Below are 17137 nucleotides of genomic sequence, written 5' to 3'. Positions count from 1 at the left end.
CAATTATATTCTGCAACAGGAAATAAGCTCTAAATGAATCTTAACATTTTACTTGACACATTACTATGTTTAAGTGTATTAAAGATGTCATTGAAAGGTGCAGGGGAGGAAAATGAACTTGATTTGGCAGGTAGGTGTTCATGGTACTATTATCCACAACTGTCTATCCTGATTGACAGCACACACATTACCTCTTAACAGGCATTGTATTCAGTTGCCTCAGATTTAAGTGTATGGCATTTTTACTGAATATTTGAAACTGTTTTAGTTAATAGTATTAATTGCTCATAGACCAACTTTCAGCCACTGTTACAAAGTGTTTAATACATAATAAACCAAAAGTTTCTATGGACCTTTTGTTATAGTAAAATTAGGTCAAAAATGCCATGTTGCTTAAGTATTACATATTTTGAGTAGGGCAAATGCTTAATAGTGCTGAAAAGGAATTTTTTCATATTATAGCTATGGAAACTGAAATGCAGAGGCTCAGAGTTTCAGGTCACTCAGCCACAAGGAACAGAGCCAGAATTGGAGTTCAGCTCTCCTGGGTCCTCGTTCTCTGCTCTTTCTACCACACCAAACTGTCCTTTTTGCATAATTTCTATCTCATCAGAGGCACTTGGTCTAATGGCTGGTAGAGATGCATATTTATATTGCAAAGAGCATTGAAGCAAGGAATTTTACTCAATATGTTCTTTTGGAAAACCAAACATGCTTTATTTCATTTTTTTCACAATTTATTTAAACATCTCACATATACAAAATAGGTACAATTTAATTTTTCTGCTTGCCCAAGAAACAAAGCTTCCATGGAACCATGGAAGATGAAAATGAGACTGGCAAAGAACAAACGCTGAATTTGAAGAAGAGGACAACTTTGGGCAAATAATCTGTATACTTTTAATTGGGAATAAGATGGAAAATATGAATGCTAAATCAAATTTTTAAAAAAATACACCACACGATACAACTCAATACAGGAGTATTTCTTCTGAAATTCTTCGAGCACCATCAACATTCTTCAAGTATCTGAAATACTATTAATTAGCACCTTTGTATCATGAACGAAACAAAACAAGGACCTCAGTTCATCTCTGCCTAGGTCAGCACCTAACAATGTGGATCACACTCACGGGAAAGTGTTTTGAGGTAGTTTAAACCTTTGGAAGTTTGGGTTTTAAACTTCCCTCTGTGGAAGATATTCAAAAGCCACAAGTGGTGCAAATGTTCATGGTTTTTATTTTTCAATTTTTATTTTGGTTTTCTTACAAAGGTTGACATTTTCCATAACAGGTGTAAGAGTGTTGAAAAAAAATTTCGAATTTTGGGGGGAGCGGGGGAGGGAGTTAATGAAATCGTATTGCACAATGCTCTGATCAATCCTTCTTTTTCTCTTTTGCCCACAATTTAAGCAAGTAGATGTGCAGAAGAAATGGAAGGATTCAGCTTTCAGCTAAAAAAAGAAGAAGAAGAAATGGCAAAGAGAAAGTTTTTTTCAAATTTCTTTCTTTTTTAATTTAGGTTGAGTTCATTTATTTGAAACAGACTGGGCCAATGTCCACAAAGAATTCCTGGTTGGCACCACCGATGTCCAAAGGTGCAATATCAAGGAAGGGCAGGCGAGATGGCTTATTTGTTTTGTATTCAATGATTGTCTTTCCCCATTCATTTGTCTTTTTCTGTTTAAAGAGAAGAAAATAGATACACAAAGCATCACTATTTCTGAATCTGGTAACATCTGAACCTTTGATTTCATAAGAAAAACTGTTTGGCATGTGTCCTTCTGAAGATGTCTGTCCCAGATCAACTAGTTCATCTTTGAAATAACAGTATCAAGGGTGTCTTCAGTGGGAGGGGCTCTCTATCAGTCTAACAAAAAACAAACAAACAAACAAACCAAAAAACCCACAACATTTCAACACACGTTCCAAGTGACTTATCTCTACAAAGTCATTTTTAGGATTGTTGTGTGTATGTCCGTCTATGTGTGTCTTTGAGAGCAGGACCTGGGTGGGTATGTAGTATTGCTGTTAGTGAATTTTAATTTTTCTTATATTTATAGCATATTGTAGAGAAAGCATTAAAAGTTAAATGTAGGCCATACTAATAAGTAAAATAAAATACACATAACTATAAATTATAGTTTAGGCCACTGGAGTCTCAAGAAATTTTAAGTTCTGGGCATACATTACCATTTAAAAAACTTATGCTAAAGGAAAAACAATGCATGAACATAGCATACATTTCAGTATTTCAGAAGGCACTATCTGATTAGAATACTCTCAATTTATCATCTGAATTTAAATATGAAATTAATATGTATAAATAAATAAATACAAAATACATACAAAAACTGAATTTACTTATGAAATAAGATAGTTCTCTCATTCTTCTGTTAATTTAACCCCCCCTTTAGACCCCTCCTTGGTGGGGGTTTAAGTTAGAACCCCCCCATCCCCCTTCCCAAAGCTATTCCCATATTTCACTATTACTTACAGAGCAGCCATCTACGAGAACAGTGTAAGTGAACCTGCTGTTGCCCTCAGCAACAAGTTCAACATCATTAGAGCCCTGTAGAATGACAGCCTTTTTCAGGTTGCCAGTCTCCTCATCCATGTATGCAATGCTGTTCTTGCAGTGGTAGGTGATGTTCTGAGAGGCATAGTTGGCCAGCAAGCGCATGAAGGCAAGTTGGGTAGCCATTTCCTTGGAAGTCACTCCTTCTACATTATATTCAAACTACAGAAAATAAGATGAAATTCCAGTTAATTGGAGAAGGACTCAGATACTAAGAGTCAAACTGAAAAAAAAAAAAAAGATCTCAGGAAGAGTGGACTCAGAACCAAACTTAGGAAAAGGGTACTTTCAAAGAAAACTCAATTAACTTGTCTTTGAAATATCAGTTACCTAGATGAACATAAGACCTAGTAGGCTGAGGCAAGGTCATCTAAAAACGTTATCTGTTCCAATTAATCTTTTTTGCATATGCTTCTTCTTTAGAATAAGAGAATGAGGAGGTAGAAATTCTGACATTTTTCTTTTTCTGTAATTTTGTAATTTATGGAATTCCAGTAGGCATTCAGTAAAGTTGGTGCAAAGGTTTGATTAAAAATTCAGAAAAGCTGCTCACATTCTGAAAATGCATATGCATGAGTGTGGGGTATATGCTGGCCAGTGCTCCTTCACATTAAATGACATTAGTCAGTTTTTTCAATGACTACCAATTAAGTCAAATTTGAATAATAACTTTGAATTACATGGATGTGTCCAATCAATCCATCTTCTAATGTGCAATTTAGCACAAAATTGGAACCCAGAAAGGAACAGGTTTTTTTTTTTTTAATAAGCCCATTTTTGTCAGAGATTAAAATGCAGATAATTAACAAACAGTTCTACCAAAATATTATTTAGCAGAAGGAGAGGTGTTTGTGGGGATTCCTCACCTGGCTGCCAGCATTGATAGTTTCTCCTAGCCAGACGTGTTTCTTGTCCTTAGAGCTCCTATACCAGTTCTTGGCTGGGATGTTTTCAGGTTGGGCCCGGATACAGGTTTCGCCAGTAGAGAAATCGCAGTATACTTTGATAGCATCCATAGTGCATCCTTGGTTAGGGTCAATCCAGTAGTAACCTTTTAAGAAAATAACATTCAGATCATGAAGCTTCTCATTGAGCAGAACATAGATTCTAATAATAACTAATGAAAGATAGTGACTCTCGTAAGTAACATTTTTTATTGTCTACCCCACATTTAAGAAGAAGAGAGTGGCTATTTTTAAGATTAGACAGTTCCTTCCCTCCCCTCCTCCATGAAAAATCAAATCAGGGTACTTATTACTATGAAAAGTGCAAAAATACATTTTAAGAGAAATGAGGTCGGGTGCTGGTTGGGAGAAGATGACGCTTCATTAATTGTGTGTGATTTCACATAATGTAATGTTTACCCAAATGCATTTTCACTCTAAATGTCAATGGAAACTAATTTTGAAAAGCTCAACTTGTGAGAAGGGTCAGTCTGGTCTGGACATCTTGACCTACCGCTGCTCCACTCTGGGTGGCTGAGTCTCAAGTCACGGCATGTGCGAGCTGGGTTCTTTCTAGAGCCTTCAGGAGTAAGAAGGGTCTCAATCTGGTTGTTGAGAGACTTCAGAGTAGCATCAACTTCATAATCCTTGGGTCTGAGAGAAGGTGCTGAGCGAGGCTGGTCAGCCCTGTAGAAGTCTCCATCGTAACCAAAGTCATAACCACCACCGCTTACGCCTGGAGGTCCAGGTGGGCCAGGGGGACCAGGGGGGCCCTGCAAAGGTGAAAGTGAGAGAGGAGAGGCTTTATATTTTGTTACAGTGAGAGACATCCATGGCAGATTTTCGTTGAGCTTCACACGGAAGCATGTTCTAATAAGTAAAAAATAATCAAATTCAAGTAAATAAATAACGTGCTCCCAGGCACATTTGCAGGGATGGGCTTAACGAGCCCATTGCATATAGACAATTTCCAAATATTTTAGAGGATATATTGAAATGGGGCTAACTTTAATGGGTTGTCATAGTTGTCTTGGTTTAGTCTGAAGAAAATATTTCTTAGGTCAGTGATCTTCTTTATTATTTCCCCAGATCACACTTACAGCAGGACCTTGGTGACCCTGAGGGCCTCGAATGCCAGCAGGTCCAACTGTACCAGGATGTCCAGTGCGACCATCTTTTCCAGCAGGGCCAGAAGGACCGGCAGGGCCCTAAGGAAGACAGACACCAAGTGCATGTGAGCTGGTGAATCCCACCAAGGGAGCAGCAGCCTGGGGCTCACTGCTCGCTTTAGCCTCTATTTCAGAGATGAACTGTCTTCTCTTGAGTCTACCTACCCTAGGACCAGCAGGACCCACGGAGCCAGGAGCACCTTGATCACCATGGTGACCCTTTAAAGAGAGAATAGGAAAATCACATTTTCAGAGCACATTTCAAGAGACAGATTTTTTTTTTTTTTTTTTCCCAAATTGAATGGGAAACTTGAGTTTAAATGGACTCCGGATTGAGAAAATTGAAAATGTAAAGTGGGGCTCTTTTCTCCCATTATGTCTATTATATTCAATTATTTTTTTCACAACCCATTTCAGCAGTGCAATATTAGTCATTCCTCCAATTATGTTTATTTTAAGTGGGGTTGAAGGACATTGTTGCCAGGAGATTTTAATGTATGTATATTTCTATCTCCCTTAATCCTCACCTTTCATGTTGGGATGAAATAGCATTATCTCCAAGAGTGAGATGGAGTTAGCCAGAGAATGGGAAATGGATATTACATAGGCTATATTGGAACAATAGCAGTGAAAATATGAAAATCCTTCTGAGCTGAAGGCCTTCAGGGTCAGTTTATGTGCGAGATGGTTACAGTTTACTTACAGCGAGACCGGGCAGACCTTGCAATCCATTGTGTCCCTTTAAGCCAGGAAGACCTCTGGGCCCCTTATCACCGGGCTCTCCCTTATCACCACGAATGCCTTGTGGGCCCTATAAAAAAAAGAGAAGCGTGGATAAGACTTACCGTTTTAAAAAAATGATACTCACTTCACCACAAATACTACTTAATTCGTTTACAGAGGTAACTCAGGACATGTAAAGGTCTAGCTAAGCTCTCACCTCTGCTAGTAATCTGCTTTAGTTGTGCTATCTGTAAAGTGGCTAGATCCTTGTAATCGTTGAATACAAACAAGCAGAAGAAATTTAAAACAGCTCAAGTTATTTGTATCAATTCTCAGCATGGACTGAAATGTTTTAAAAATATTAAGTCTAGCTGAAATATTGTTTATTTTCTTAATGAATGTTTTGGACTGATTCTCTCTAAATGTTAATTTTGTAAAGAAATCTTCAGCATGTACATACACTAGGACCTCTTGGACCAACAGCACCAGCAGGACCAATAGGACCAGAAGGACCCTGTGAAATGGAAAAGAAAAACACAACTTAGCCAGGCCCAAGATTCCTCTCCCCACTCTCCCACCATCCCCAGGTGTGAGGAAGTCAGAAGTGAAGCCCACGAGAATGCTGCACTGAGGGACTGATATTCACAAACTTACAGTTTCACCACGGTTTCCATGTTTGCCAGCAGGACCCACGGGGCCATGAGGACCAGGTGCACCTGCAGCACCAACGGGACCATTGTTGCCAGGGTAACCACGCTCTCCCTATCAAAGACAAAATGAAGCTTAGCATCAATCTGGGTTGTATTTTAATCACTATAGAATTAAAGAAAGATGAAAAGTGTACTGACCTTGTGTCCGGGTTGACCGTCGCGACCTGGGGGACCATCGTTCCCAGGGTTCCCCTGTGAAGACACCACACAAATTAAGGTTGTTGGCGAGGCTCTGCTGCCTACCAGCCCCTATGTTGTGGCTACTCTGTCTTCATCACTTCCAGTGCTCAGTAGTAATGAACCCTCTTTCAGACTGTTAAAACTAGGGATAAAAACCTGCCAACCTAGATATAAGGTTTCGCACAATGAAATCCTGCTCGGTTTTATTTTACAAACCAAGTATTGGACTCACATCACGACCAGCTTCACCAGGAGCACCATTGACTCCAGGACTACCCACAGCACCAGGAGGACCACGGGCCCCAGGAGGGCCGGCAATGCCAAGAGGACCAGGTTCACCCTAAATAGGCAGAGAAGATAAAATGACATTCCTCTCATTTGACAGAATGCTAACCTTCCCCTCCAAAACAACCCTATTCAGGAGATTCTAGTTGAAGAAAGAAGGTAAATTGAATGTGAATGGGTCACACAGTGGTAAAAAGTATCATTAGTATCATCCCTGCCCTCCTTCTCCACGTGTAGATGGCCAGCTTTATGTAATCACGGGATGTTGCTCTGTAAAAAGTGAGCCTCATGTCATTTAGTATCCCAAATGAAATGAATTCATAAAGTTGATAGAGTTTATGGAGATGAGATGGTTTCTAGTTGTTGTCATGTATAAGGTTTAATGGAATGATTCAGAACTTCCAGAGTTTCATTCTTCCTACAGGATAAATGATGCCAGCATTTCATATTGCAGAGGAGTAAATGAAATTAGAGATTGTATCATTCTTAAGCGTGTCGAAAGAACAAAAATCATTCTGCATAATTTTAAGCTGTGTCTTTATAGTGTGTGTCTAAGTAAGGTAGTATTAAAGCTTCTTAGACAAGTGACATGTGATCTGCATAAAGAAAATGCCATGAATAAAAATCTTAAGTGAAGTTATTCAGTGATCAATCTGTCACATTTGAAGTGGTAGCTTTTAAAATCTTTTCTTATGTTAATGGAGTCAGAATATTGTCAAGTACTCACCACAGCACCAGCAACACCTGGTAGACCACGTTCACCTCTTGAGCCAGGGAGACCCAGAATACCAGGAGCACCAAGAAGACCCTGAGGACCTGGAGTGCCAGGAGGTCCCTAAATGGAGAAAAAATATTGAGTATTATGGGTAAGAGCCTAGGTGATAACACAGGTTGGCTTGAAGATTGTGAGAATAAACTGTCTTCAGCTTAGAAAAAGGCTAATGACCTCATATTACTAGGACATATCCTTGGATATCTTTTCTCTAGTGATGACAGTGAGTTTACATCTTGGCATGTATAATTCTGTATTTGATTCATCCTTGAGACCAGTGGCACAACATTTAAAAATATGTGGTTGAGATTTATAAAGACACTTGGGGTGGTGAAATAGAGTTTTTATGGCCTCGAGGCAGGGAAACAAATAAAAAATTTATTTTAAATTATTATGGATACATTATAGTTGTGCATAATAAGAGGGGTTTCTCAAAAAACTAAAAATAGAACTACATAAGATCCAGCAATCCCACTGCTGGGTATATACACAAAAGGAAGGAAATCAGGCTGGGTGGGGTGGCTCACGTGTATAATCCCAGCACTTTGGGAGGTCAAGGTGGGTGGATCACCTGAGGTCAGGAGATCGAGACCAGCCTGACTATGGTGAAACCCCGTCTTTACTAAAAATACAAAAATTAGCTAGGCATGGTGGCATGTGCCTGTAGTCCCAACTACTTGGGAGGCGAGAATTGCTTGAATTGGGGAGGTAGAAGTTGCAGTGAGCTGAGATCGTGCCACCACACTCCAGCCTGGGCAACACAGGGGAGCTCCATCCCAAAACAAACAAGCAAACAAAAAACCAAAAAGGAAATCAGTAAAATCAGTATCTCAAAAGGAAGCAAATTTTGACTTTGGCATCTAAGGTCTACTAGGGGCACCTTTCAGAGTAGCACTAATACTGGACAGTGTATGTTTAAGACATTGGTAACTTACTGAGATTGATTAATTTGTAGTAGAATGGCCACAGCAATGGGACTCTGTTCTAATCCTGGTACCAGTAAGGTGCCCTCGATATCTTAAAGGGCCGCTGTGATAAAACTGAGTTCCCTCATTTATTGTCTTCCCGATTTTGTGCTTTGTGAGCATCTGTGGAAGCCACAGCCCCTCAGTGTGTGCTGGACAGATTTCCTGGCTCAGTTGAGCTCTACTTGAGAGTCTATAATACTCATCAACAAATTGATGCCACTTGAAGATTTGTGTAGGGGCTTTATTTTAATTCAACATAAAGTATTAAGAAAGAGGAGTTGGAAATCACTTACAGCAGTACCGGCCTCTCCAGAGGGACCCTTCTCACCAGCAAAGCCAGGGGGACCAACTGCACCTACTTCTCCAGTTCGGCCAACTGGACCTTGGTCACCACGGGGACCACGAAGCCCTTCTTTCCCAGCAGGACCAGGGGGACCAGGAGGGCCAGAAATACCCTATGAGCAAATGTACAAGGTCATTTTCTTTCTGTTAATCACCAAGGGCCTGGAAGAGAGAGGCAAAGATTCTAGATCTTAAGATGCAAACAATGTGATGCAATAAAATAATACCCTGGCCATTTGGGGGAAATATTTATAGTTTTTAACATTCTTTCTTGCAGAAAGAAGCAACTCCTGTCTTCCTTCATGAGGCTGTAACAAACCAAATAATGGAGGAGAGACTATGGCAAATTTCTATGAGGAAAAACAATGTCATGCCACTGGTACCCTGGCATATTGGAATCAGAACTATGTAGAATGACAGGAGTTAATGATAAATGAATGGGACTCTGAGTTTTGAAGGACTCTGCCTTTTCTTTTTTCTTTTTCTTTCTTTCTTTCTTTTTTTTTTTTTAAAGAAAGCTAATATAGGCATTTTGTTCATAATTGAGGAATCACACACGCTCTCAACTAGGTTTAATTAAATGCCTACAGGGAATGAATATTTTTCTGTTATGAACCTGTAAAAGGATTCCAAGAAATCAACATCTTTGCTATTTTTTTCCCCTGAAACCTTAACCAGAAGACTTAATCCTTGGTAATTAATTAAATTTTCTTGAGTCCTGACAGGAGAGTCTGAATCAGAATTAAATTAGAGGCCAAACCACCTTTAAATTCAGGAACAATTATACCTTAACAATGGTGGCAGAATGTTAGCCATAAAGGGTAATTAAATATAGAAATATCTGATATGTGGCTAAAACTGTTGGTTTTTTTTTTTTTTTTTTTTTTTTTCAAAGAGACCATGCCCCTGAAAGGGGACTGGGGTTCACATGAGTAAAAGCCTCTCAAACTGATATTATAAAATATAATGTGTGATAGTAACATCTTAATGGTTCAGAAAAACTGATTTCAGACCAGGAGAGTAATAGTCAATATTAGTGATGTGTTTTCATGAAGAGTTTCTTACCAGTTTTCTACCAGAAGCCAGATCTTTTGGCTAGAGTAAATGAAGACACATGTTTGGAGTGATCTACTTACAGAGGGTCCTGGGGGACCAGTCCGTCCAGCAGCACCAGGGAAACCAGTCATACCCTAAGAACCAAGCACATTAGAATTCCACAGTCAACATCAACTCCAAGAATTTGGGTAAGATGGGAATTTCTTTTTCTTTTTTTTGGAAAATCAGTACATGTCACCAGGGATAGACCAAGGAGTAGGAGGTAGGCAGATTTATATAGGGTATTATTTAGCCAGGACCCTGAAGGCCCTCCTTCTCCACACATTTTCCTTACTGGCATGCCACCAGTTGCAATGCCCATATTTTGCATTAAGGTTTGGATGGTCCTTTCTGAAATGGTGACATATTATCTTATGGTTGTAAAGGTATGATGCTAAGATACTATGTCATTATTACACATTAATGTGCATACATTAATAACTATCTTTACCACCTGGCTGAGTGGTAAGGAAATGGACACTTAATAAGTAATGGTATTCATGAACAGAAGAATTAACAAATGATCTAGAACATTCAGCACTGTCCAGTGAGAGAAGAAGTCAGTAAAGTTCATTTTTGGGTCTCTAGAGAATTGTTGTCATAGCATTGCCTGCAAAGGGGAAGGACATGGTCAGGCAGAAGAAGGGGCATATTCATAAACAGATGAAAGACACCAAAGAAATATTTTTTCCTACTTTACAATGAAACTGTCTAGGGCCCACCTTCGTTATTACCTCAAGTGAGGTGATAGCAACATACACTGAGTTCCAGCTGAGTTCAAGTTAACATCGATATCAGAATTGCTCTGAATAGAATGAACTTGAATCTCAAAAGTTTCCTCATGGTAGTCCAAATTTACCAAAAATGTCAAAACCTTCAAGTGTCCTTAATAGATTCTGAAGAAAGAAAAGTGGTGAGAGTCCATTGTAAATACTCACAGGGGGGCCTCCATCACCACGACTTCCAGCAGGACCAGGGGGACCATTTGGACCCTAAATACAAAGAAAAAAGTGGGGTCAAATCACTAACAAACCCTTATAAATGCTACTCTTTTCTTCAAGGGGATCATTCTCACATCTCTTAGAAGAAAATGTAGAAATGAAAAATGACTATATGTGTCAGAATGTTCTTCAATATTACCACCCTTATGAAGTTATCAGAGAATTAAAATAAAACAATATTTATGAAACTTTTATACATTGTAAAACAGCGTGCAAATGTTAATCCTTCTGTTATTTTCCATCTTCTATCTGGTGTATTACCTGTTGCATAGTAGGCACTTGACGAATATATGTTTAATTGTAAGATCTAATGGGTAGCTGCTGTGTGGACCACCAGTGAATTCAACTTACAGATGGGCCAGCAGCTCCAACAGGGCCTGTGGGACCAACGACACCGTTTTCACCTTTAGGCCCTTTGGCTCCTCTTTCTCCTTTAGCACCAGGTTGACCAGCAGCACCCTGTTGGAAAGAAACAGTTAGAGCTCTGGTACTCCGACCCACTCTACTCCCCAACTTAGGATATTTTCAGATTAATCTTCATTATGTGATACTCACAGCAGGACCAGCAAATCCATTGGGGCCAGCAGGACCGACCTCACCACGTTCACCCTAGGTAGGAGAAAGGATTTAAAAATGTCTTACCAATCCTAGGTTCATCAATGTCTAAACATCGTGAGGTGTGAGTATCCAAAATGACCCAGGTTCATTCTTACAGGGCTTCCCCGAGGACCAGCAGGACCAGCAGGACCAGCAGCACCAGCTTCACCCTATAATGGGACCAAAGATGAGTCTGTTAATGTGCCTGACATAGATGCTCAAAAACTGGGAGGCGGAGACAACAGTGGTGGACAGTGGGCTATTATCAGAGTCTGTAGTTGCCGTGGAGGAGATAACTCATGCATATTTCACAGAGTAAAATGAAGTGGATTTTTACTTAATGCTATATTCATTTTGGGGGTTAAGTGGTATGGCTTGTACACTTGAGAAAACACTATAAATCAGTGCCCGCAATACCAGGAGGAGGACATTTTAATTTTTAGATGGACATGGGGCTGATCTATTTGCGGCAATCTTCGCAATACAATAAATAAGATCTATTTTAAATGGACTGTTCAATGTGAAATGGGCACACTATGTATTATATTGATTTTTTTTTTTTATAATTGAAGGCTTTGAGAAGCCTCAGTACATTAGGATATTGTTAATGCACAACATGGAAAGACTTTAAAACAAATGCTAGGGATTAGAGTATAGATCAGATAGCTGGCACATCTATAGGAAGGGAAAAGTAATTTTAAACACACAGCATTTGTTTCCTGCTGCCCTATCACAATAGCTAGGTTTTTAAATAAGTAGGTTTTATACCAAGCCATAAAAATGAATTGCTGGGGCTCTTTGGGACTAGGGAAGGCAGGAAATTTTAGATACTGCTGCTGGCTCAGTGAAAATGCATGCTTACCCGGTCACCTGTGGCTCCAGCAGGACCAGGGGCACCTACAGCACCAGGAGCACCCTAGTACCAAAAAGGAAACATGTCTTATTAATAACACCCTGTATCTTCAAGAGTGAACCTTGTCATTCTTTTTGACTGTGCTTATACAGTGACTGAACACTTTTACTGCACTCTGGTTGGACATCAAGAAGGCCTCTGATGCATTTTGGTTCTAATTATCAAGACTATTAGAAGCCACTCTCAGAAGGAGGGTACTCGAGTAATAAAGGTTATGGAAATGTGTAAGTCAATAGCAGGTCAGAAATTTGGGAGATCTGAACTTTCTGCCATTATAAAATTCCCTGGAGAGCAGCAAATGAGCAGCCTTGTTTGAAACTGTTAGAACTATGTTATTCAAAAGAAAGACTATTAGAGTGCTATAGTCAGTTTTCAGCTCTGAAGGAGAGGTGAATAAAGGAATCCAGGCCAACTGTGGCCTGGAAGACCCATGAGGCTGACCCCCTAGATAAGGTAATTAGACTGTCACGGGACTATCTTCGGCATCTTCATGGCATTAACAGCTAATCTTTGGGGCTGCTCTTTGGGTGATAAATTTCTAGGCAGTAGATTTGAATCACTATAGAACCTTGTTAGAGGTTCTGGCTTCCTGAAATATAAGAGAGTTATTTTTTTTTATTTATTTAAATCTCTGGTAGCCCTTGAAGCAATCGTTTAATGTTCTATTAAACCTAAAGCTTTTGGTCTATAGTTTGTACTTGGTATCATTGACGCTAGGGAAGTTAGAAAATTCAGGATATTATTTTTAAAGAGATTAAATCCCATTGAATTTTTCCTTTGAAACATGTAAAATGATATTATTAGTCATAGACTCAGGAGAGAAAGGAATATTATTTTATTAAACTTGATAAAGAAAGTGTGTGTAGTTCTAATTTGGAAAACTTCTCAAGTCAAACGTTAAAAAAAAAATCTAAGTACAAACAAACATACAAACAAAATTCTACTCACACGAGCACCATCTCTGCCGGTGTTACCAATTTCACCTCTGAGACCAGGTTCACCCTGAAAGCATAAAGCAAGAGCAACTTTTTGTTTTCTGACCAAAATTTTGAATCAAAATTAATATAAATTTTTTTCTTTTTTGCAGAAGAGGCTATGATACCTTTAGTCATTTAAGATTTTTAGCAATGACTCGATTCCTTACCATTCTGTAGAATGTTAATCGAGAAAAATAATGAGGAAAAATAATTCAAGGCCATTTCCAGATTATTGTTAAAAAATCTTTTCTAATTTCCGTACACTCTCCTGAAGCATAATCAAGCAAGGTACAGATTCATGTGGACAGAATTGTAAGGCAACATCACAATGGGCTGCAGCACCTGATCACTCTTATGGCATAACTAATGCAGCAGCACGGTTGACAGCTGTTCAATATAGCTTCTTCCCATTAATTAGGGCAGGATGAGGCATTATTGTTAGTGGCATTAAAATGAGCCTCATGTATTACTCAACACCATCTGTTTGTGTGAAATTCCATGGTAGCAAGGAATTTTGCCAGATTAGTGAGTTTAGAAATGTTTAGGTGCTAGGTGGCAGAGAGAAATGTATATAGATAGATATCAAAATGCTACCAGACCACCTGCCAAGAATTGTGAAAACTTGGGCATCCTTGTGCAGCCTTCTTCGCTAGAGTTCATCAACAATATGTAATAGAGTTCAGCACTGGGAGGGTACCTTTTCTCCCTTGCCTCCAGGTATGCCAGCAGCACCCCTCTCTCCTGGGAGTCCACTAGGACCAGATGGACCAGCAGTGCCTGCAGCACCAACCACACCAGGTTCACCCTTGAGTCAAACACATGTGAAATCAATTTTAGTGGAGAAAGAAGAAAATGAAGAAACAAACTCTTGAAGAATTCCAATTTAAATAGTTATCTAGACCTGCTTTGAAACACAAAGAAGGTCTGGACTATTGAAAGGAGGGAGAATATAGCAGAGAGAGATGCTGTTAATGATACGGTGACTGAAGAGATGAGGGTAGCGGGAGTGCACAGCTGCGATTCTTCTATAACCTGCTTCAATACTCTTAAGGATGGCAGGCACAGAGAAGAAGAGGATAGGACAATGGGAAGCAGAGAGTAAAAAATGTTTACCCACAGACATTTTTCAAGGATAAGTCTCTTAGCCCGGATAGAAAACATGGAAAGAGACCCTGTCAGTTGAGGAGATGTTTATGTTTTAATCTCCTTCAGAGTAAAGACTGTATCTTCCATTTTCATATAAAACCCTACAATTCCACATACTTAAAACCTGTTGACTAGCTTCTGAGATAAATAGATCCCTTTGAAAGTACTACCTCACAAAACCAAAGTTTCTTTATTTCCTCTCTCCCTCTTATGTTTTTATTTTTTTCCCAAGAACATCCTTCCATACACTAAAATAGCTTTTTGCAACTGATGTTTACGCTTTTTCCCTAGAGTTAAGAATTAAAATAATATGAGTTCTCTTCTTTTTGTTGTGGTTAAGGTAACCTCTTTTTCAGGAATGTATATTAAATCTATTTTAAAATCAAAACCACAGATTCTATTTTTGGAACACAAATTTCCAGACAAATTTTTGATGTGAATGTATTGCACAATGAATTTTCATCATCATAAACTCTTATTATTAAAATTCAGACTACTTTTTGAAATTTTACTCTGTGGGATGAGATGTTAAGAAGATAAAAAGTTTTTTTCTCTGAAAATAATGTCCAATGTATACAATATTTCTAGATTAAAAGTATAAACAGTGTGATGAGAAAAGAGTGACAACCCATACTAATTCATTTATGTTTGGGGAACACAGAATTTCCCCCACAGTTCTCCCTATTGTTTGCTTGCTTAGAATAATTCAGGTCCCTGGAATCAGATTGCTTTTTACTGAGAGGGAAGTCATCACAGAACAGGAAATAAATAAAAATCTGAAAAGCAATTATCTTTCTATTTAAAGGGTCTACTTATTCTAGGCAGACTGGGCCAAACAAGCAATATATAAGACATAAGATTTTACCTTGTTTCCATCAGGCCCTGGGGGTCCAGAAGGACCTCGGCTTCCAATAGGACCAGTAGGACCGGCAGCACCACTCTCACCTGGGGGACCGCGTTCCCCCTGGAGAAAAGCGATTAGAAGAAGTGTTGCACCATTCATCACTTTCAGTGATACTATTTTACATATGAGAGTTTACAGTTGTGTAGCTTCTGAGCCTTGCTTCTGCATTTGTTAGCAAATTAAAATTTCTTTTGTTCCTAATTTCTCCACTAGTAAAATGAAGAGATTGATGAGATATTCTCTGAAGTGTCATTTAGCTCTAATGTCCCATGACTACAACTCCAGAATTTGTTGCTTCTAGAGTATAATATCCAACTTTTGCAATTCATTCCCCTTTTTGGGGGAGTCTTTTCTGTGATAAATCCATAGGTAAAAACAGATGCCAGTTATGCGTATTATTCAAAGGAAAAGATTGTGTCATTTTAGTTGAATAGCAATGGCAGATGTAGATAAGATCAGATATTCTCCTATCTGTGCCCCCTTTTTATAACCTTGTGTAATAATGATGTAACAGTTATAATATTCATATATATTATATTTGATACATGTATTTGTATATATAATCTATGTCTATCTAAGTATCTCCCAATTTACATCTAAATATCACTAGAACATAGCATTCTGTAGCCCAAAATATTTATCACATAGGTCCACATTGTATCTGTTTCAAAGGACCTTGTTATAAGTTGGTTCTTTGAGCTTTCTACACATGTGTTAACTAGTGACATGATGGAATCCTTTCAGGGCAGATTAATTGTTTCAGTGATGCTAATACCCACAGAGAAACTAAGTATTTTTTTCTTTATATGACTACTCATAATTTCGGCTTTAGGCTTTGAACATCAACACACATTGCCAAAATTAACTTTAGATCTTAGTAAGATTATTTTTCCTTAGCTCAAGTTGAGCCACTGTCACAAATGTAGCATAGTTGTCTATATAAATCACTGATGATAACATATATATATTGATTTATGTATGTTTCTTATAACTATGTAATTATTGGATAGGAAATATGAGCAATGAAACAAAAAATTCCACTACCAACTTAGAAATCTAATTCTCTCTACAGATTACATCTGACTGTAGAAGAGCATCAGAGACTTGTTGCAGGGTCATCAGTGGCTTTAAGGAGAAAGCACTACTACTTTTTATAACACATTGCTAGAGTTTATGAAAGTAATGAAGTAACACTTACTCTTGCACCAGCAGGACCAGGGAGACCAAACTCACCATGGAGACCCTAAACAAAGGATGAGAATAAAGCATGAAATTTGTGTGTGATCTCTAAATTCACTTATGATTAAGATATTTGAAAAATTTTGAAAGAGTGAAATAAAGCTGGCACTATTTACGTGAGTGCATAAGTACACAGGCTAATAAGAACAACTTTTAGTATGGAAAGATACAGAAAGAGAGAATTTTATTGGTGACAAAAATGTATCCATCCCAGAACTTGGTATCAAAAAAATTGTTTCCCATTACTTAGTTTATTGCTTTTTTAAAAAGTGACAAAACAGACTGTTTCATTCAATAAAAAGATAAATAATAATGAATAATATTAGACGTTGCCTATTTTTAGCTATATGACAGACCGTCTTCTTAAGAGAAATTATCATATTCTGTACATTACCTAGTTAATTGTATACCCAAGTGTATCTCTTTTATCACTGACCAGCTGTCTCCTTAATGTGCCCCACTCTTGATAAAGGAGACCAGGCCACAGAATGTAACTAAATTGAGGCACATTCATCACAATTAGAGAGAAAATGACTCAGAACTCATGCCCTGATTGTGGATAGCAGTGTCATGTCTGAATGCCAAGAAAAATATA

General features: G+C 38.4%; 1 protein-coding gene across 1 annotated transcript in view; it reads right to left on the bottom strand.

Moving 5' to 3' along the window:
- Nucleotides 1-692: 692 nt before the first annotated feature.
- COL1A2 (collagen type I alpha 2 chain) overlaps nt 693-17137 on the bottom strand; it is a 36915-nt gene continuing 20470 nt past the window's right edge. The window contains exons 30-52 of the mRNA XM_010389521.2: nt 16502-16546; nt 15265-15363; nt 13951-14058; nt 13225-13278; nt 12226-12279; nt 11480-11533; nt 11322-11375; nt 11118-11225; nt 10704-10757; nt 9807-9860; nt 8622-8783; nt 7316-7423; nt 6536-6643; nt 6262-6315; nt 6068-6175; nt 5874-5927; nt 5394-5501; nt 4856-4909; nt 4622-4729; nt 4036-4294; nt 3444-3628; nt 2497-2739; nt 693-1679 (exon numbers count right to left, since the gene is read on the bottom strand). Coding sequence (XP_010387823.1) covers nt 1533-1679; nt 2497-2739; nt 3444-3628; nt 4036-4294; nt 4622-4729; nt 4856-4909; nt 5394-5501; nt 5874-5927; nt 6068-6175; nt 6262-6315; nt 6536-6643; nt 7316-7423; nt 8622-8783; nt 9807-9860; nt 10704-10757; nt 11118-11225; nt 11322-11375; nt 11480-11533; nt 12226-12279; nt 13225-13278; nt 13951-14058; nt 15265-15363; nt 16502-16546 — 2382 coding nt within the window. The 3' untranslated portion in view covers nt 693-1532. The remainder of the gene's footprint in view (nt 1680-2496; nt 2740-3443; nt 3629-4035; nt 4295-4621; nt 4730-4855; nt 4910-5393; nt 5502-5873; nt 5928-6067; nt 6176-6261; nt 6316-6535; nt 6644-7315; nt 7424-8621; nt 8784-9806; nt 9861-10703; nt 10758-11117; nt 11226-11321; nt 11376-11479; nt 11534-12225; nt 12280-13224; nt 13279-13950; nt 14059-15264; nt 15364-16501; nt 16547-17137) is intronic.

Source organism: Rhinopithecus roxellana, chromosome 6 (assembly GCF_007565055.1).
Source record: "Rhinopithecus roxellana isolate Shanxi Qingling chromosome 6, ASM756505v1, whole genome shotgun sequence".
In the NCBI taxonomy this organism is placed as follows: domain Eukaryota; kingdom Metazoa; phylum Chordata; class Mammalia; order Primates; family Cercopithecidae; genus Rhinopithecus; species Rhinopithecus roxellana.
Note: the sequence above shows the minus strand (reverse complement) of the source record. Positions and strands in the feature narration are given on the sequence as shown.